At 54.8% G+C, this 20,311-nt stretch overlaps 3 protein-coding genes across 3 annotated transcripts; 2 read left to right on the top strand and 1 right to left on the bottom strand.

The window, feature by feature from the left end:
* Positions 1-2,633: 2,633 nt before the first annotated feature.
* M406DRAFT_237963 (uncharacterized protein) lies at positions 2,634-4,347 on the top strand (the record flags this gene model as incomplete). The annotated part of the gene is made up of 2 exons (XM_040916071.1): positions 2,634-2,807; positions 2,899-4,347. Coding segments are annotated over 2 exons (1,623 nt in total), but the record flags the coding sequence as incomplete, so codon positions are not given.
* A 2,119-nt stretch (positions 4,348-6,466) lies between these two features.
* On the bottom strand, positions 6,467-10,504 carry M406DRAFT_235664 (uncharacterized protein; the record flags this gene model as incomplete). The annotated part of the gene is made up of 6 exons (XM_040916023.1): positions 6,467-6,852; positions 6,955-9,031; positions 9,114-9,266; positions 9,322-9,977; positions 10,079-10,174; positions 10,342-10,504. Coding segments are annotated over 6 exons (3,531 nt in total), but the record flags the coding sequence as incomplete, so codon positions are not given.
* Positions 10,505-17,729: 7,225 nt separating this feature from the next.
* On the top strand, positions 17,730-18,083 carry M406DRAFT_357382 (uncharacterized protein). The gene has a single exon (XM_040923665.1). The coding sequence runs from the start codon at positions 17,808-17,810 to the stop codon at positions 18,027-18,029; it is 222 nt and encodes a 73-aa protein (XP_040773264.1). The 5' UTR covers positions 17,730-17,807; the 3' UTR covers positions 18,030-18,083.
* Positions 18,084-20,311: the final 2,228 nt, after the last annotated feature.

Below are 20,311 nucleotides of genomic sequence, written 5' to 3'. Positions count from 1 at the left end.
AGTTTTAGGTAGGGAATCTGGAAACAAGTCGGCTGGCCAGTCACACGACGAGAGCACTGTGATTTCCTTCATATGCAAACAGAAGCCCAGAGAAGAGGCAAGTCGTCGATCAGGATGTTTGTTTACCCATTGTTGAAATCTCTTGGTCAGGTGGCTCTCCGACTGTATTCGCTCTCAGCCTTGGTCCAGGGTTGCCCCCGAGTTCAGGTACCACAGTACATGTTCCGGCGAGGAGCCGCTAAGGCTGCCCTGACGCAATTTTGGATCTGGAGAAGCGTGGGATGAGAGGTGTAGTGTGGGCCGCGTTTCCTTCCAAGGCCCCAAAGCGTGACCCCCAAGTACCATTGCCGTGCCGGGTCTCATCTTGCCCAAGGCGACATCAGTCCTGGTAGCATCGAAAGTGCGGTACCATTCTACTGGTCGCACACGGCTGCCGTGACCATACTGTCGCTCGAGACGTCCTCAAGAGATCCTAGTATGCGCACACAATGATTCTGTGTCAGAAAACCCCCTCTCCTCACCCCCAAGCCGACGAAATTTTTCGATGCTGGGATCAGGGCGACTGCGGGAATTTGCTGGTGGGCCTTCAGTCGCGTGGGGGTCCGCCGGTTCGGCCGGCCACACTTGGGTTCCAAAGCTTCTATAGTCCTTCTTAGGCTGAAATTTAGGGGCGGCGCAGCCTCCCAGCGCGGGCCAACAGCAGATCCAAATTCTCGGTGACAGCGAGACGAGTAATTGAAAGGACCGGGGGGGGGGGGAGGAGAACCTGCGAGAATCCCGACCCAAAAGAGCTCCTTTGTTCATCTGAAAGCTCTCCAAGGCAGTCGCATGACAAGTAACCCGCCAACGCCCACAATTCAAGAGACATAGATTCCTGGTCACGCATCGTCGGCAGCAAGACGATCTCCTTCCCCTGGACTGGCATGGAGAACACAAGAGAAGAGGTGCATGACAGCCAAGGGGGTAAACAGCAGGTTGACTGGCTGCCGGATTGCAAGGCCAAGCGGGACGGCAGCGTTCGGCTCGGTATGGTCTCCGGAAGGCGGGGCCGCGCCTGTGTCAAGGTCAGCAGGTCAGCAGGGCTGCCTGTACAATGTCAGAGACCAAGGTTTCCACTCCTCGCTCTCAGGCTTTGTAGATCAATACGAGAGAGCGAGCCTTATGCTGTGACGGTGCTGCTGGCTGCACGAGAGTGATGCCAGAATAGGTCTTGGTTGATGGCTACCTGACCAAATGATGCTGCAGTGGTCTGGGGCTCACGGGGTGATATGTGGTTGATCCTATAGGTGCGCCGACTCCGGCGGATACGGAGGAGGATTACTCGTGTTCAACCCCACCCCCACATAAGAGGTGCCAAGATGAGACAATCTGCAGGCGGGCAGGCGGGCAAGGTAGCAGGCAGGGTCAATCATGGCAGTGACCTCGGACCCGGCGTTGGCTAGTAAAAGCGGGACCAGGGCCCTGAGCGCTGACTCTGAATATGGTGAAATTCGGCGAAGGTGGAAGGCCAGAGGCTGGTGTGATCCGAATTCGAAACCCGAGTCGAGTCTGAAAGCGGTTCGCATGCCGACCAAGCTTCCATAGATTGAGTCCTGACAGGTTTGTGAGCTCGAGCAGTCTGAAGCAAGTGTGTCCACATATGCGGGCATTGGCGATCCTCAACCGTCCATCCTTCGACGCGGAAGAGGACGGACGTGGGGTCCAAGGAACTCTACGATCGATCGTCGATTCCAGGCAGAGCTACTGTCAGCTCGCCGAGCCAGCCACTGTGCATATCAGAGTATATCTGTTGGTTTTTGTGCCCTCACACTCGATTGTTGCGAGGTCTGCCACGGCCCCCATACTAGAAAGTCTGCCTTGCTCGCTGATCAAGTTATGTTTCAGAGATCAAATAGACGTGGTGTGTGGAAATTGATACAATCGTGTCGTCCAAAAATGCGGTGGTTGCAAGGAGAGTTGAGGAGGGTTTGTGCTTTTGGGTTGGGTGCCCCGCTACAGGGGAAGTACCCGATTGATCAGCCCTATAGCGCCTGCCCGCTGCGAGTGCCGTAGTACATACATAGTACGTGCGTGCTGCGTGCTGCGTGTGTGCCTGGCAGGCGCTGCACTGGCCTGAGTCGAGCTAATCCCTGCCGCGGTGGGCGAGCTCTCATCGGCGACGTCAGTCCCAGTTGCACCACATTGTGCTATGACACCTTTTAAGTCATCACCTCTTTCGACTTTCGACCTGAACATCCCCTGCAGAACGACCCCTTGCAGGCGATATGGTCTCGCACTTGGCCAATGCGGCTCTGCGAGCTTCATTGACTTCACGAGCCCATATCATCTCTGCCTCGTCGTTGTCATCATCATCGTCCTCATCCTCACGTTGCTGCAGACGACGCCTCCGTCAACTCGACCTTCGCCTGCGCTCAACATGGACCCGCCAGCAGAGCAGTCCCTATTCCAGCTGTGCTGTCTCCCAATCGATCCGTCATAGGCCATGGTCGGGGAATCTCAGTCGGTCAAGGTGCAGGCCAGGCACACGGAGCTATGCTGCCGCATCATCGGTGCCCAAGGATATCGCCGTCCTTGGCGGTGGCCTGACTGGCCTCACCACCGCATACTACCTGACACGCTTCCATCCCGACGCCAAGATCACCATTTACGAGGCATCTGATAGGCTGGGAGGTTGGATAGACACACACCGCACTCAGGTCATGACTGAAGAGGGCAACGAGGCCACTGTCACCTTCGAGCGTGGCGCTCGTGCTGTCTCGCCCCAGCATGGCTTGGGCAGATGGGAGGATTTCGTGCTGTTTGATATGGTATGATGATTGCGTTATCTGTATCGGCAGGAAGACCCCAGATGCACAGCTGACTCTTTATGGTTTCTTCTTCTTTTTTCTTTGTTCATAGATGGAGCAATTAGGTCTTTACGAGCTGCCTGACGACCATCCCGACGCCCCTTCCAAGACCACGAGACGTGGTTCAATTCTCAGCCAGCGCTACATGTATTATCCAGATCACCTGGTACAGCTTCCAGGAGCTCCAGAGGCCAAAAATTTACTCTCGGGGTTGTCTTGGTTCTTCGGGACCTTAAAGCAGGTCCTGACGGAACCCCTCTTCGAAGGCGCCTTGTCCTCGGCCAAGAGCCTCTATCGTCAGGATGCGGAGGCGAAATGGAAATGGCAACAGGACAGGCCGAAAGGCCTACCCCCACGGATCGCAATCGCCGACCATCAGGACATGTCCACCGGGGCGTTTCTTGAGAAGGCTTTTGGTCGTCCAGATGTTGTCAACAATATGCTGTCAGCATTGTACCATGGTATCTGGGGCGGAGATATATGGAAGCTGAGTGCCGCTGAGACGACCATGCAGAACTTATTTTTTCAGCTCCAACATTCCGGCTTAGGCGTGAGCGTTGTCAAGGATCATGACTACGACTCCGGAAGAGACCTCCTTGCAAGAAACCCCAAGATCCCAGAGGTCTGGCGCTCCTTTGGTTCTCCAGCTGGTTTCCTTGGCTTTCACGGCGGGTTCAGCACCTTGACCAACGCGATAGCCGACGTCCTGCGCCACAATGAAAATGTCACCATCAAGACGGGCACTCCTGTCACAAAAATCCAATACGAGAAGGATGAGGGAAAGGCAGTGGTAGGCTTATCACCGACCGAGGAGCACAAGTACGACAAGGTCATATCGAGTCTGTACAGCGGCACTCTTGCCAGTCTGTCAGGGGATACTCTCCCTGCCCTGAAGAAGAGCACTGCCGTCACCATACAGGTCGTCAACCTCTGGTATCCCAGGTCGCTCCTCAACAGCCCTCACCGAGGGTTTGGCTATCTCATCCCGCAATCTGTCCCTGTACAGGACAATCCGCACGGAGCGCTCGGCGTCATCTTTGACTCGGACCGCGAATCAGCAGCTAGTACCCCCGAGTACGCATCCGTGGGCGGCACTAAGCTGACTGTCATGCTCGGCGGTCATTACTGGGACTATCTACCACCAGAGTCCTGGCCCGACGCACAGGAGGCCGCTAACATGGCCATCCACACCGTCAGCCATCAACTTGGTATCTCACCTTCTGAGCCTGCATATGTAAACACCAAGGCCTGCCGCGAATGTATTCCCCAGCACCTCGTGGGCCACCGGGCGCGCATGGCTCAGGCACACACCGAGCTGTACGAGTCCTTCCGTGGCACCCTAGCCGTGGTAGGTAGCTCGTACACGTCGCCGGGTGTGCTGCCCAACCTCAAGGCGGCGCGGGACATGGCGCTCAAGGTCGCGGGTCAAGGATACAAGACCGGAGAGAGAGGTATGGAGTCCTACATGACACACGTTGGCGAGACGGGGCTGGGTCGCTTCCACGGCAAGAATGAGACGTTCCGGCTCCTGCCTCACCAGATGCTCCCGTTCAGGGATGGGAGTTCCAAGAGGTTGTTCAACATGAAGATATAGGACAACACAGTAATAATGGCCAGCTTGCGCCTACTAGCACTGCCACTGGAGTCCACACATGTGCTCCAAAATTCCCGCACGTGAGGTCCCAACTCTCCCCTGGGACCACCACATGAGGAAAGGAGACGTGGGCACCCTGGTCCAAAATGCCTTGCTATTTGCATGGCCATGCGAGGTACGTGAGGGAGCCGACTCGTTGCTACGGGATGGACGGGCGCAGAACCCGTACTCGCTTGCGCGACAAACCGACTCGAGTGTCAGGGATTGTTATGACGTGTACGCAGAAAAGGATTAGGCCCACTCTTCGCAACGGCCTGTGCAATGCCTCCTAAGCATAGCTCCTGAAATTCTCTGACGTCCGTCTATATCAGAATGAGTGGGTCCCTTGGGCAGTACAGAGACAGCGTCCAATGGACACTATGTTTGCAAGGGATCATAGTGGGTTGCCGAAGGCCTGAAACCTATCTGCTCTTCGTCCCTGCAAATAGTGACGCGACCTGCCTCTACCACTTCAAAGTGTCTGCCAAAGCGAGGCTCCTGCACAACATCATTATATTGTAGACGGACGGGGCAGGGAATAGTGCCCAAAGACTTTGATGTGCCCTCATCGTGATCAGCGGCGGGACTTGCCGTCGCGAATGCTCCGACATTGCTCGATGCAGGGTAGTTCAGCAAAACTTCACTCCATGGGCCGACGGCTGACGCGAATCAACACCATTCTCGGGTGATGGCAACGTGACTCATTTTCCTCGAGGGGCCAGCAATATCAAGAAGAATGCGCAATGGACAATCTCTTCCAGCCCACCAAATTCTGGTCCCATTGCAAAGAGTTTCATCTTGCCGGTACATAGTTGCCCCTATCCACCTGAAGAGACTGTGCTTGGGAGCATTAGACTATCCTGCTCGATCCTCCAGGTGCGGTGGTATTGGTGGGGGAGGAGAGGGGGGGGGTCCGTCAACTTCCTGATTAGGAACCTGTGGGCGGTTTGTGCCCAATCACAGGCTGGTTTGTGAGGGGGGGAGGGGTTCAGGAGGAGCACGGCCACGCGGGGCTGAGATACGGTGTCTCGCTTTAGAAATAGTGAAAGTCACTGGACACCTTTTTCCTTTCATTGAGGAAGCACGTTGGAAAGAAAGAGAGAAGGAAGAAGAAAAAAAAGGCTTGGAGTCCTGTGGTATTTACTTCACTACGTCTAATACAGTCGCAGGTGACGCTTTTGTTCAGCCTCTCCCCCTTTATTTTTTCTTCATTTCCCCTTTTCTTCTCCAGATATCTACATAGTAGAAAGAACAAGAACTGACGGGCCAAGAGGGGCGAACGTCATGGGATATATGACAATGATCTGTACCAAAACTCTGCGCCTGCGTAGCCTGCAGGCTGGGGACAGCGATCCCAGAAAGCTGGTCAAGGGGGGAAAGAAGAAGAAAAGACCCAAACTGGATGATGACTGGAAATATGTATAGATGGGTATATGAGAAATGATAGCGAAAAAACGATAGAAATGAAAAAGAGATACTCTTGTGTTTAGTACGCTTCCTTTCCTGGGACCCCTTGCTCGAAGGGGGAGCCGAGCTTGACCTCGACAACAGGACCACTGTGGTTTGGCTCCAGCAGAGGTCTCAAAGATCTGCTTCCCTCGCGCGTGCGGGGCTGGGGTGTCTCTGCAGGTGGAGTGTGCGATTCCTCTATTTTCTCAGGTCTGGTACTGGTGCTGCTGCTGTTGCTGCTGCTGTTGTGGTTGGGGAATTCCTGCGTTTTCTCAGGGGCTGCTTGTGGTGTTGTGGAAGGTTGGCGTATCGACGCATCGCCGGATCCGGCTCCGGCTTCTGCTGCTCCTGACGGAGTCCTATCGTGAGTCGCTGTACTATCCCTAGGGAAGGTTACGTGATCCACTTGTTGTTTGAGATGGGCGGTAAAGTGTACATCGGGTTCCCGAAAGGAGGAGCCTCCAGACTGTCTATCAGAGCCGGACGTGAGTGGAGAGGCCAGCAGACCCCCCGAGTCCATGCCGATACTGGTAGAGGTACTGCTGGTTGTCGTGTTGGTCCCTCCGGAGCCACCACTAGTCGTAGCAGTCCCTCCACCTCCGGATGCAGACACGGCCGACCGGGGCGTCGTAGAAGGGACGATGACGTTCAAGACGCAGTCGTCCAGATGCTCGTAGAACTCCTGCGCAGTCGAGAATTGACTTTGGCAGATGGAGCACCTCGCGTTTGCTGCGCCGTGGGAGGCGACACCACCGCCTTCCCTTGCCGACGAAGGTGCAGAGCTGCTCATGCTGGTCTGCTTGCGACTATTCGGCGGCGTCTGCTCGACGTTGTGCACTGCGGTGAGGTGCCGCTTGAACACGTCGGCACGATTGAAGGCTTTCTCAAAGGCCGTCCCTGATCCAGGGCAAAAGGGGCAGACCACTGGCATAGAGCTTGTTAGAAAAATCCATATCGCCAAGTCTGCAATTGTAGCATTGCGGCAACTTCTCGAAGAGGAGAGACGAGAAAAAGGAAAATACTCACTGGTTCCCTTGTAATGGGTCAGAGCATGACGGTTCTTGTCATACTTCCTCGCGAACCCTTTGGTGTGGTACTCGCACGTCTCGATCGGGCATTTCTCAGGCCTCTCCTCCATGTGCGTAAGCATGTGTGCGGCAAGGTCTTTGAAGACGCGGCCACATTGTGGGTGTGGGCATCGATTTCGATTGGACGCAGCAGGCGACTCATCTGACCTGGTGCTGCTCGCCACGCTGGCGTAGGCTGATACCAAGTGAGGACCAGGGCTAGTCTGAAAGGTGATTTGGGTCGGCGTCGAGAGGGGATGGACCTCGGGAGGCGCCGCACTGTGGACGGAGGGAGATACTTGTGTAGCCAGCGGATGTGGGTGGAGGCCACGAGAAAGCGGTGGTGGGGCAGGCGCAAGTCTTGGTACGTCGAAAAGTGGTGGTGGTGGTGAACGGCGGCTGCTCTGCGGAGAGACAAGATCGGATGGCGGTCTGAAGTCTGCTTCGTCCTCGCCGCTGTCTGAATCCTGATCTTGGAGGTCCACAGACTGCCTCACTTCCCTCATCCAGTCCTTCAGGATTGTCATAGGTGGCCAGTCACCGCTGGCCTTGCCACTCCTATGAGGATTAAAATGAGCCCTCCGCAGATGAGCTGCCGCATTGTAATAGGCGCCATATCGCTTCTGAGTGATACAAGCCTTGCATTTCGAGAGCGGGACAACGGGGTGAGGTGAGGTAGGGCTATGGCTTTGCGGCTCGCAGCATACCCATCTCTTTACGAGAGTTGCGTGTTTGGCATCATGATGTCGCCTGAGCTCGTGCTCGCCCCTGAAGCCTTCAGGGTATTCGTTGCACTTTCCGCAGTGTACTCGGCGCATAGGCGGTCGTTGGTAAGCCAGTCGAATCCTCGGTGCCGGGATGGGAGATGTCGGACCTCGTCCTATCGCTCGGAAGAACGGGGTCTCAGCAACGGTATGCCTACGGCCTGGGCTCATGTCTTGTGGAGATAGGACCAGCCGGTCTGTGGCTGCAAGCCTGGCGGCGAACGGGTCTCTTTCAGACAGCCCCGCTAGAGCCCATGCGTCGCTTATGGGCTTCCTGTCGGTTAGGGGTTTTCTACTCTCCTCCGCTGGTCTGGATGAGGAGGATGCCGCCACCAAGCCGTGCCGATCGTTCGCAGTCCTCTGCCGGATGAAACCATTGGCAAAAGGCCCAGTCATGTTTCCTCGTCCGAGAAGCATGAGATAGTCTCTCGTAGAGGTGATGCCTTGCTCTGCCCAAGAATCCCTTCTAGTGAGGACCGCCAAGGAACGGAAGAGATCTCTTTCATCTTCCTGTAACTCGAGGCGAGGATCATCCAGGATCATGGGCGAAGAGGCGGCGAGCGCATCAACTAAGGCGCTGTAGACACTCGACATGGTCGTTACGGCTGAGTTCACCTGAGAGATGCTCGGCGGGCTTGCTCCTGGGCTGGAGTGTGCGAGGTCGACCAGGACTGTCTTGACGACGCTGAAGATGCAGAGCGCAATGAAGACGGCAAGCCAGCTTCGTGGGCTCAGTTGATCATCTCTTAGTGTGGCATTCTCGAATGACCCCAAGAATTCCGTCATGCAGCTGTACAATAGTCGATAGCGTCCGTAGCTCATTGACTCGTCTGGGGGGAGCTGTGGCTGAGATGCACTTCTCTGCGCATGTATCGACGGCTCGGGTTGTTGCAAGTCGTAGAATAGAACTTCCCTCAGCAGGACCTTTGCATGATGCAGGACAGGATACGTTGCTGTCTCGGCATGCCGGTGCGGTGAGATGAATCCACTCAGCCGAAGGAGCTGCCAGAAATCATACGCCGTCCCACTCATGTTCCAGCTCCCAGCCAATACCGATAGCAGCGGCGGACCCCACTCGACAGGTTCTCGTTGGAACGAGGACATGGACGAACTATACGGCGGGAAGCTGGGGAGGTCTTCGGTCACCCAGAAACCATCGTCGAAATCAAGTTGTCTCTTCACCATTCGCGAGGTTTCCAAGTTCAATCGGTAATTATGCTCGAGATACTCGTTCATGTTCCTTCGTGGGGCGAGAGGGGAGGCAAGTGGCGTCTGGACTTGTCGCGTTGTGTGTGAAGCTATCTCATGTCAGCTGGGGGAAGAGAGGAAGGGAAGAAGGGAAGGCGTAAAAGACGCATGTGTGACCCGGGGTGGACGGACCTGGGAGCAACAATGCCTCGGCGAGAGAAGCAAGTGGGCCTCTGTAGCAGCCAAGATGATTCCAGAAATCATCCGGAGCAGGAGGATTTGCGTCACAGCAGGAAGAACACGGATCGTTTGAGTCACACTGCAGAATATCAGTATGTGCCTTGCCTCAAACGTTTCGGGAACATATTGCCTACCACTTGCTTCGATATCCTGCATCGGAGGCACGAGCCAGCTTCACGTAGCAATCGAAGTTCGCCGATGGACTCCAATCTTGACTGTCCCACACGGCTGCGCTTGAGTGGTGGCAAGAGAGGATCGACCTCTGAGTCCACTGAGCCTCGAAGGTTCCTCTTGGGAGGCGAAGGCTCAGCAGCCAGAGAGTAGGACTTGAGGGAATCCCTGTGGTCGCGAGACAAGCCTTGCGCATGAGAATTGGTCAGTTGCGCACTGCCAGTGGGCCGCGGCAAGTACAACGGAGGCGATCGTTTCGAATAATCATTGCTGTAATCGCGACGGTGGGGGGGTTGCTCTTGAGTGACCAGCGTCGGCGTGTCGCTGATCGACAAGCCAGAGTCTCTTTTCAGCAATACGGCGTGCTCCTTCACATGGTTGTCCCGCTCCTCCTGGCTCGAGAAGCCATAAATATAGTGTAGGCACTGGTCATCCCAGCACTTGAAGAAGTGCGAGTTTCTGTAATTCGACCGGAGGCTGTCTCTCGACCTCCAAGCTCGGGCGACCGGGTCATGTTGCGATAGGTTTCGATCCAGCCACGCGTCGTATCCGTCTGGTGCGCCCTCCCGGAAATATAGCTTGAGATTCTCATTGTGTCTTGGGTCGTTGATATCCAGACCTGATGGTACAGAAAAAGGTGAGCCCACGGCTCCGAGTTTCCGCCAACCCCCCCCCCCCCAAAAAAAAAGTTGTCCATGCTTCATCAGGGCTGAGACGTACCTTGATCTAGACAGGCCATCTCAATACATTCGCACTGATACTGGAGTGCCCTAGCATCCTCGATCTCTGAGAGGACGTGAATCTTGTCGGATATATCTGTGTAGTGACGGAAATCAGATCAAGTGACGAGGTACCCAGGTAGCATGTCATGAGAATCTCAACAACCCAGACAATCTGCCCAAAGATTCCAGCATGACCGACAGCAATATGAAGAGCAAGGGAACCCCGCAACCGAAACAAAAATGTGTGGTCAAGTCACTTACGATTGTCCTCAGCAAAGGCGCGTAGTGTCCTGAGCTTGTGACGCAACATGTCAAACTCGACCTTGACATTGGGACCATACTTCTGAGGTAGCAAGACTGCAAGCCTGGCCTCGATCTCGGCCTGCTGGTCGAGCAGGGCTCGGATAGCGGAGTCGAGAGTAGGAGCGGAGGCAAGACTAGTACTGTGGCTGTGACCAGTTGCAGGATCATGGTAGGTAGCTGATGAAGCAGTGCGCCGAGATTCGGGTTCGAGGCCCGACGTCGCTGCGCCGGTGTAGACGGGATGCGTTGGATTTGCGAAGATCGAGCCGGGATTTTCGGCCGCCATGGGGACCCAGAAAGGGTCGGCGCTCCGAGACGGGGCGCTGCGCTTCGAGACCGCCGTTGTGTCCCCTCTCTCCAGAGGAGACGTCTGTCCTGGTGGTAAAGCCGGCAGGGTGACAGGTGTGGGCGATGCACCAGTGCAGGCGAGGATATATGGGGGGTGAAGTTGCGCCTTGACAACCTGCTCCCACCACATGCCTTGGCTCAAGCAATTTCAGGCACAGAGACACACAGTTGACAGCCAACGCGCCCCGTCTGCCACTTCGCAGCTCCCACTTTCCGTCCCTTGGGGTGGTGGTGTCGTAGCCACACTTTTTATTTCTGTCGTCGTACGAGCAGTGCGGCTATGTTCAAGGCGTTGTCTGGGGGTTCATCAACTCTCCATCTCAAGAGGACAATGCGTATAGTCTATCTCCATAGTCTTCACAGAGAACTGTATGGCGTCATCCGGATCAATTCCATCAGGGTTAATGAGAGAGAATGGTCACTGTGCGTGCGGGAGCTGCATGCTGTACATACGAGACCAAGTACACCACAGGCCACGGCGGGAGGAGAGAAGAAGATAAAGCAAGAGGGTAGCCCGAACAAGAGGAGGAAGCACAAAACAGCGGCGCCAAGGTCCGTTCGAGGCTGGAGTTACAATTCCTCTATTGGCGTGAAGTGCGCAATCGTCAGAACAGATGATGTAGAGCGAGACAGGGTCGAGATAAATAATGGACACAGATAAGATGAGACGAGATGGCACAGGAGGAGAGATGCACGCGCGACGAAGCTGTACCAGATGTGGAATGGGAGAAAATCAACGCAACGCAGACACAGCAGCTATAGACAAGGGTTGACAGCTAAGGCGGGATCCATAATACGGTGGTAATAGTAGTGGGTAGTGGAGAGCAGAGAACAAGAGGCAAGCAGAGCACCTAAGAAGCCAAGAAGAGGAAATGAAAGAGAGAGAAAAAAAGAACCTCAAGGTTCAAAAAGCCTCCCAAGCCTCAAGGTGAGAGAGACTGTATCCCACAGTACCGAAAACGTGCTCGTGGGCTTTCGGAGGTGTAGCTGATAGGAGGAGGGGGGGGGGGGTGTGACCCAGAAAGAGGAGGTGAGGGCTTCCTTCAACGGTCTCGAACGACATAACTACGTACCTACCTACGTACGCCGTGACTGGATAAATGCTTAAACTGTAGGCTGGTTGATGGCGGAGAACTTAGAAGGGAGAAGAAGGGTTTGCTGGTCACCCTGGGCAGGGAAACAAACGAGCGCAAGCAGAGTAGGAGGAGGAGGAAGAGGGGATGGTTGGTCGGCAAGGGACAGGCAAGGCGAGCAGGCAGGGCAAGGCAGGGCAGGATAGGGTAAGGCAAGGCAAGAAAAGCCAAGCAATGAGGAGGGAGACTGGTAAGAGGAGGAGGAGGAGGAGGAGGAGGAGGAGGAGGTGGAGGAGGAGGAGGAATCGTTCGCGACAGGGGGGCGTCCATCTGTACAGCACCCAGGCTGGGCATCCGCAGCCTGTCAGGGTACTCTTGTACCATGCTAGTAGTACGCCTACCTGCAGCGATGCAGGTGCAGCAGCCATGTCAGGGAGTGATCCCACATCCAGTACGGAGTGACTAGCCTGTGTGGTGCTGTTGAGCTGCAGCAAGCTGGGACCGAGACTGCAGTTCGTTTCCACCACCCTTGAAGAGCTGCAAGGATTTCTGCTGCAGGTGGGGCGACGTTGAGCAGATGAGTTGATTCTGCATCATTATCTCAGCTTTTTCCTTTGCTTTTCCTTTCCAGGATCACACAGGTTGACATACATGGTACTACTGAGTAGTGAGTACTGTCCTCCCTGTAGTACAGCTTTCCTCTGTATCAAGTAGCACCTTCGGGCCCATACCTACTGCCTGTAATCTGATACCGTACCCGTATTGCGCTGCTCTGGTAACAGAGGAAAGGAATCAATTGTACGAGAAAGAAGTGCAGATTCAGAAAAGTAAAGAAGAAAGAGAGAGATGAAAAGAAAAGAAAAGAAAAAAAAACACCAACTAAAACCGGTTCTTGCGGTGGAAGCAGGGGAGAGGGGAGGGGCGGGGGGGGAAAGTACATGGTGGTAGTAGTATGAGGCCTCATGATTGCAAGAACCAAATAAAATAGTCGAGAGCAGTGGGGAACAGTTGAAGAAGGTTGCTCCTTCTTACTACGTTGTATGGCACTACCCATAGTACACCTTTGGTAGTGCGGATAGTGTGACAGTCACTTAAGGTTTAGAGCGGGAGGGCTAGCAACATCAGATTGACCAAGTACGTACCTAGCGTGCCTAGGCACCTAGGCACTAGGTAAGTACCCAGGTACCCTAAAAACGCTCGAAAGGGGTTGTCCTTCCTGCCGGGCGAAGGGGCAAGAGCGAGTGACTAGCAGCTACTACTCAGTCAGTATGTGGCACACAAACCCCCTGCTTTCCCCCTCCTCTTCCTTGCCCTTCCTCCTCCCTCCTGCAGTACGACTCCTCAGCCACCATGCATTCTCTTTCTCTCCACCTCCACCTCCTGGCATTGTGGGTGTAGTGCACTCGCACCGTCTCTCGTTCACTGCCGTCAATCATCTGCCTGCATGATGCTTGCTGATGGTGGTGACGGTGATGATGAGAAGATGGGTTGCGAGACGGCGCTCACCCAAACACATGACCTGAAGTGAAGAGGGCGCCACACCACCATCCATCATCACAACACCCTCTCATCTCAGTTTCCGGATAAATCGCCCATCACAGCTGAGGAGGGCTGAGCATGAGCCCTGTACCCAGTGGAGCTCCTCGCCTGTCTCAAGCTCCCCGACCTGACCTGATCTTTCCTCTCGCTGCCCCTCTCTCCCCACCCCTTCTTCAAACGACCAGACTGATTGTCTATTGTCTAGAGAAGGTTGTTGTCGTATTGACCTGCCAGACACAGGAGACTATAACCAACAAGAAGATATGATTGATCACAAGCTGGCCATCTCACACTGCTGGGACTCGGACCTTGTACCCCCCGGATCTCGCTTCATACATGAACTGAACCCCCCAGCCTCCTCAACAATAACCGGCACGGAACCCATGGTGTACACGACCGCCTAATTGCCAAGGGGACGAGACTCCAACATCTCGAGTCCATCCATATATCCCTCGGTACAGGCTGGCAGGGCATATCCCTTCTTTTCGATATGGGTCCTGGTTGCACGCATGGCCAATGCTCCTCCTGATTACCTGCTACAGTATATCCTCGTCAAGACAGGGCGCCGCCAAGGGTCTTGCCACACTATATCGAGGCAGTGCGGACCTATATCGCCGCTCGTGCACGTCAATCGGTACCAATCATGATACCAATGTGTTTGGTTACGCTGGCTAATGGTGCCATTGGGACCTGTGAGACCCTTAGTGTCTGGTGGCTTCACTCATCCCGGCTGGCTTTGTGTCCTTCTCTTCAGTCTATCTGCCGGTTTCCGCTCCATCCGCCTTCCGACGCCTTTATCACAAACCCTGGATAGGATGATGGCCCGAATGCGACTGTGGCCTATCCTCGGTGTCGATCCCAACGTTTCCCTCTGAGTTCACCAACTGCAATCAACCTTAAAGCAACGACAGGTTTATGCTGCATTACGATGATGGCAGAACAGCGCTGACGTATGCAAATACACACACAGACCGAACCTGACGAGGACATTAGGCAGGCGGAAAAGGACAGTCTGGCGGCAGGGACACATAACACTGCGGAATGCCACCTTATCCTGGGCCACCAACCCATGCAGCGTGATGCTTAATCCTGCTGCTTAATCCTGCTGTTGTGGGTAGGGCCCGCTAAATGCTACAACTCGGACACTTCTGCCGGCATTTGTAGCGCAGCTGCTGGTGTGAAAGTACTACAGTATGTAGCACGCAGCGATCCCACGCAACGCCCCTCTTGACTCTTACTAAACCCACCGCCTTTCTGTGCGCCAACTTGATCACCAAGTCACTCCCCAACAACCATATCCTTCCCGCCTGGGAACCTCAATAACACAGAGCTACCGGCCGGCTCCTGTGCCTTGTTATCTGCGCCAGCCCCGAAGTCTCGTCTGGGTGCTTGAACAGACTTAAGGGCAGTGAGCCATCGCAGCTCGTGAGCTTGCTGGTCTTTTTCTGGCAGAGAATGTTACCCTCTTCCCCGACTTCCGATCAGGTCAGGCCAAAACACAACTGGTCTCGGGTCCAAGTCTTGCCTCGGTTTTTTTGCGTACGGCCGAGCTCTCATCCCTGAGATCGCCGATAATCCATGTACTATCACTATGGTAATCTACGAGGACAGTTTCGGTAGCAGAGAGAGGGAAAGAAAGAGAGCAGTGCGCGCGCGTATACGCAGTTCCATGTCGGAACACGGGCCACGTCTTCCCGCGAATAGAATACCACAGCCGTGTCTGAACCCTGGACTGGACCGGCCAGCGCTACTTTTTCAGGGTACCCGATGCGGTGTCCGTGTGGTTCTCTTGCTTCAGATAGGTAGGCCGAACAAGGCACGCCGCTTCAGTGGTGGGGGGCTCCGCAAGATGCCACCTGGGCTTTGGGGGTCCAGTCTCCAGAATCCAGACCTTTCCAGGGCCCGTTGGCGCAGCGCACCAAGACGACGTCACCTATTATTATCTGCCCATTCTTGCATTTCTTGCCCCCGCCCCCACCACAGTCTTCCTTTCTTGTTCTTGCACTGCTGTGTCAGGTGGAGAAGAGCTCACAGCTTATACATGGTGCAGTGCCAGGATGATATCGCCGTTTCGATCTGCCGGAGTTCGATCCCACAACGGCTGTCAATCTTCAGAATCTAGCCGGTAAGAGCAGTGCTGATGATAACTACTTTGTGTACCACATCAGCTTTGGTCCTCACCCGATGGTATGGTGCGACTCAATGGTTACCACAATGGGTTAACTTCCCAAGTCCTAAAAGTACATCAAGAATAGAGAGGGCACCAGTCTCAACAAGGCTTGACCTCCGAGCGACGCGTAGTCTCATGCGACTCAAATAACGACGCCGAGAAAGAAAGAAAGCGTCGTTCAGGCCATTCTACCTGTTGCCTCACTGTACAATGACACAAGACGCTCATTGTTTTGGAGCAAGGGTATCCACACACCTGCTCGCTCGTCATGGCGCAGAGATTTGTGTCTCATCAAACAGGATTCAGGTCGTCATCTGCACATACGGATCTGGATCTGGTACAGCGTCGCTACAATGTCAATTTGCAATAATGCAGTTCGTGTCATTATGACCAACTAGGTATGATTCCAGAGAAAAATCAACCTGGCAAGGCTCTAGATGCACCTGTGAGGAGAATTAACATTGAATCACCAGCACAGCAGAGAGTATCATCATCTCGATGGTCGGGGAGTATTTTCAAAGCTGAAACAATCCCAACGGAGCAATGTCCACGACCGCAGCTATGGACAGGTCTCCCACACAACCGAAATACATCCGGAATTGTGCCAAATTGCCTTACAGCTGGTATTCTTCTATGTCACCATGGCAATTTACCTCGCCACGGGAAAAGATCATGTCCTAGCGACCTGCGAGCCGAGAGTGATCCCAGAGCCCAATGCAGTGGGACTTGGGATTAGTCGACGACGACCCTGTCATGCTTGTCAACCAGCTCGCCCAGCCTGACGGAGCTGCACATTCCACTGGTTGGAGCGACAGGCGATAACGCAGACTGTAACCCTAGGTCTCAGTGTGTGTGTGTGCAAGGCTTGAATATAAGCTTTCCTAGAGCGACGAGAGATCGGCATAATCAGTCGTATCGCCGTGGGGAACAGAGTGCTGGCCTGCAATGCAGGGTCTCCTAAGATTTTCAGCGCAAACCTCTTGTGCAGCCCAAATGCTCGTCCCCGGCAGAGCCTGCTGCTGTCTTCGTTTGATGATTACCGAGGCCCGTCCCGAAGATGCTGTGGCTAGTTGGAGTTTTGCAGTTTGAACCAACAAACGACAGCAACTACAACAAACAACAGTACGCATAGTGTTATGTCCATGCGAGAGGTGAACGCCCCCCCCCCCTCCTCTCTCTCTCTTTCCCTTCTTCTTCTCCCCCTCCTTCTCCAAAGACAAAGATCGAGGGAATAGTCGTTTAATCACTCGTCCGTGTGTTCTTGTCGTGGTACCCGTATACAGACCAATGTCCGATGCCGACCGCCGACGACTTGAGCCCCGCTTTGTCTGCATGCATTATCTCAAGCTTGTTTCCAAGTTTGTCAGCTCTGGGGTTTTGGCCAAGGCTTTATTCAGCGAGGGCGCATGCATTTCTGGCTTAGCGTACATTTTGCCTTACCCTTTTCGCCCGCCTCAACTCCTCAGCTGGCATATTGACCTTCTTCTTCGAGGATACCGGTCGTCATCGTCTCTTCGCAACATGTCCCGTCCCGGCGGGACAGGAAACACTGAACGTCGCTTGTGTCTGGGTCCTATCTCCCGAGCAGGGGGAACCATCGTTACATTGCCGACAAAGTTTTGAGGAGCCTCTAAACGCGCGTCAGTCAGTGGAGACCGGCACTTCCACGAACGACCGCCGATGATGTCCAGCCCTGCTGCTGATTATTTTGTGAAGAGAACATACTCAAGTTTCTGGGGTCGGTCCCGAGGCATGGGAACTGTCGCCAAGGGGAGGGAATATGCCCTACCTCGCCATGCGGCTAGTCTCGGAAAGGAGCTCTGAGCTCACGCTTGCGATGCTCGCCCGAACGTTCACGGGATCACGGACGGGGAAGCTACACGCGGAGGGGAGAGAAAAGAGGCGTCATCATCTATGCTCACCTCGGAAGCCCAAGGTCCCTGCGTACGCAATGAGAACCGTCACCTTGCATCAGTCACTTTCTCAAGACACAAATCGCATCCCGACGCGGAACAGACAAACTCTCGCCGAGGATGCTGCCAGCCCTTGTGACAGCTCGGCACAGTCGGGGCGGACCCCAGTCTTTTCTCTAGCTAACTTGACTTCCATAGCATTTGAGGGCCTGGGTTGAAAGACTCGGCTCGAATCCGGCCAATGCTACACTGCACTTGCTGTCGTCAGAGCTTGGGCAAGGGAGCTTGGGTAAGGGGAGTCCAGACCCTCCCCTCCCCCCCGCCATGGAGGTTCCATGTCTCTGAGGAGCTTATTGAAGAGCCGTTAAGAGACTACAAAGCATGATCTCTCTTCAGTTTCCACTTCCACTAGCCACTATGATGGGGCCCACGCAGGATGGTAGGAAGGGGAGGGAGGAGGAGGAGGAGGAGGAGGAGGAGGAGGAGGAGGAGGTGATGGTGGTGGCCGTTGCTGGAAGCATTACAGAGAGCTTGGACAGGTTCAAGCTACGCAGTCTGCTTTGCCATCGCAGCTGCTCGAGCTCCGTGACGAACACGGGATGACCTGAGCACCCTGGTGCTATACCTAGGGGGAAGGTGATATTCAGACACGATCAACCCAACCTACAGCTTTGTTGTTTGCGGTATGGTAGTTCAAGAAGCCTCACACATCGTCGGAAGTAACCTATCATGGTACATTGGCCCTCCATTTCAAGCTTATCTCTCGTACGAGTCTCGTCGGAGCCGCTTGACGGTTGCTGATGCATGCAACGTGGGGCCTCTGGATCACGATGTCTCCTCAGCTGTTCGGACAGACGCCAAGGACTACTTGACGTAGGCACAGAACGAGGCCAAAGATGTACGCACCCAAGGGTTTCGTCACAACGGGCAGCACACCCCATTCCCGACGACGCGTAATTATGAGGAGACTGTCCTCTTTCTAGCTCCTTGCCTGTGCCTTTCGACGGCATCTTGGAGCCTTTGTCTCTTCTTTTGCTCTCTGTTGGTCTTCTCGCAATGAGGGAGGGAGGGAGGGGGGAGTTACTCCCGTGAGCTGCCGAACCTGCCGTCGCAGCTAGCCTCACCATCTGAACACCCCCTCCCCTTCCTCCCCCCTCCTTTGTGACAGCTCGAGCGGTTAGGATTTGGGGGACGGCAACACCGCGTGACCTGCCATCGACTCCACAGCCGGCTGTCGTGCGCTCTTCCTGCAGTGCGCTCATAACCTGTCAAAGGTCTACCACAGGTCAACCACAGGTACGGAAAAGCCCTTGCGTCACAATGGAACGTTTCCGTCTGGCCATGGTGCCCTCGCATGAGATACAGAATTCTTGACTCGTGTTACAGATCTTCATTGACAACGGCGATTACCGGCGTGGGATGACGGCATAGCTCTGGTTGGCTGGCTCAGCTGTGTTCTGCTACTTGCACCGATCGCCTTGCCATCCAGCTATGATGCCGGCATGAGGCCGAGGAGGAGTACCTGTTGATCGTGCTGGACATATGCACGACATGGGAGGGTGGGGAGGGGAGGGGAGCTCAACCCTTTGCTGTGACTAGTGGGCCACACGAGCTACCACGGTCCTGTCTCCGAGAGGGGTAGCATCTATTCCGCATTCCTGGAGGTGAGGGAGGGATGAGCCTATGAGCGCGGTCGAAAGATAACGATTCCTCTCGGCGGTATCTCGCCCGTCTGGCCCACGAAAATATTTCGTGCACAATCGGCAGAAAAGCATTTCTACTCTCCGGCGCTTCCTTGGGCGCCCACGGAGGCTGGCACTCGACCCGAGTTCTGGCCATCGGCTGCTCCTCTTCCCGATGGAATGTGCGAAGGGACCCTAGGTTCAGTGTGGTGCGTGATATCCCGCGGCAAGTTGCCACATTCGTTTCGAGCAGGGAGGCATTAAGCATCGCAAAAGAGAGGAGGGGAGAGAGATGGGAAGGGGGGAGGAGAGGAACCTGCCCTTCGGCATACCAGCCACCTGCTAAAGACCAGGTCCAGGCCTCATCTCAACTCCTCATTGGATTGTGTCAAGCACCTTCGCAGGGGAGGAAAGGAGGGGGGCTTGTTGGAAGGGGATCAGGCTTATGATGTGCGTCTGGGCCGATGCGACAAGGCCGAGCTTGATGCAGGGAGGGCTGACCCCCTCCCCCCTCCTCATGCGCGGTGACAACGTGCATATCATATAGCATCAGTGTGACTGGTTGATGGCGGCGCTACACTTGGTCCAAGTGGGCTCTCGACTGCTCTGGCTCCCCCCCCCCCTCCCTCCTTTCCGCCCTTTCTCTTCTTTTTTCCGCTACTCTTTGCTTTGGGTGGCAATCACCAATGGGAGGCTATGATCAGCAAACTTGGGTCGGAGGATGTAGTGATGCCCGGGGCCATGTTAGGCTTGACGCCCAGACTTGAGAGTCTCGGCAGCAAGCGGGTGACGGTGTCGATCTGCGAGTTGTATCTTGTGTCTCATGTGCGTCACTGCATCACTCAGCCGTATACGCCATGGTGAGCGAGAGAGTTGTTGGTTGCGTGCTGAGGGGTAAGTAAGCCTTCTACCAGGAGGTGAAAGAAGGAGAAGAGGGGGGGGGGGGGATGTGGTTATCTGCTTTAAACTTTTTGTGTATACGTTGATGCAGTGAGGAGGATCTACACAACGATTCTTGTCAGACTCAGAGTTTTGTGGCACACAGCTTATACGATGGACAGTGGTGCTTCTTGAAGTTTATGAAGTGTAATTGGTATTGCTTCCATCAAGCATGGTGCAATCACTTTGGCTAGACCACCTTCCTCGATATATCATCTCATTCACTGACTGGTCCTCAGTGTACATAGGACGAATGTAAGACTA

Source organism: Cryphonectria parasitica (genome assembly GCF_011745365.1).
Source record: "Cryphonectria parasitica EP155 unplaced genomic scaffold M406scaffold_7, whole genome shotgun sequence".
NCBI lineage: Eukaryota > Fungi > Ascomycota > Sordariomycetes > Diaporthales > Cryphonectriaceae > Cryphonectria > Cryphonectria parasitica.
Note: the sequence above shows the minus strand (reverse complement) of the source record. Positions and strands in the feature narration are given on the sequence as shown.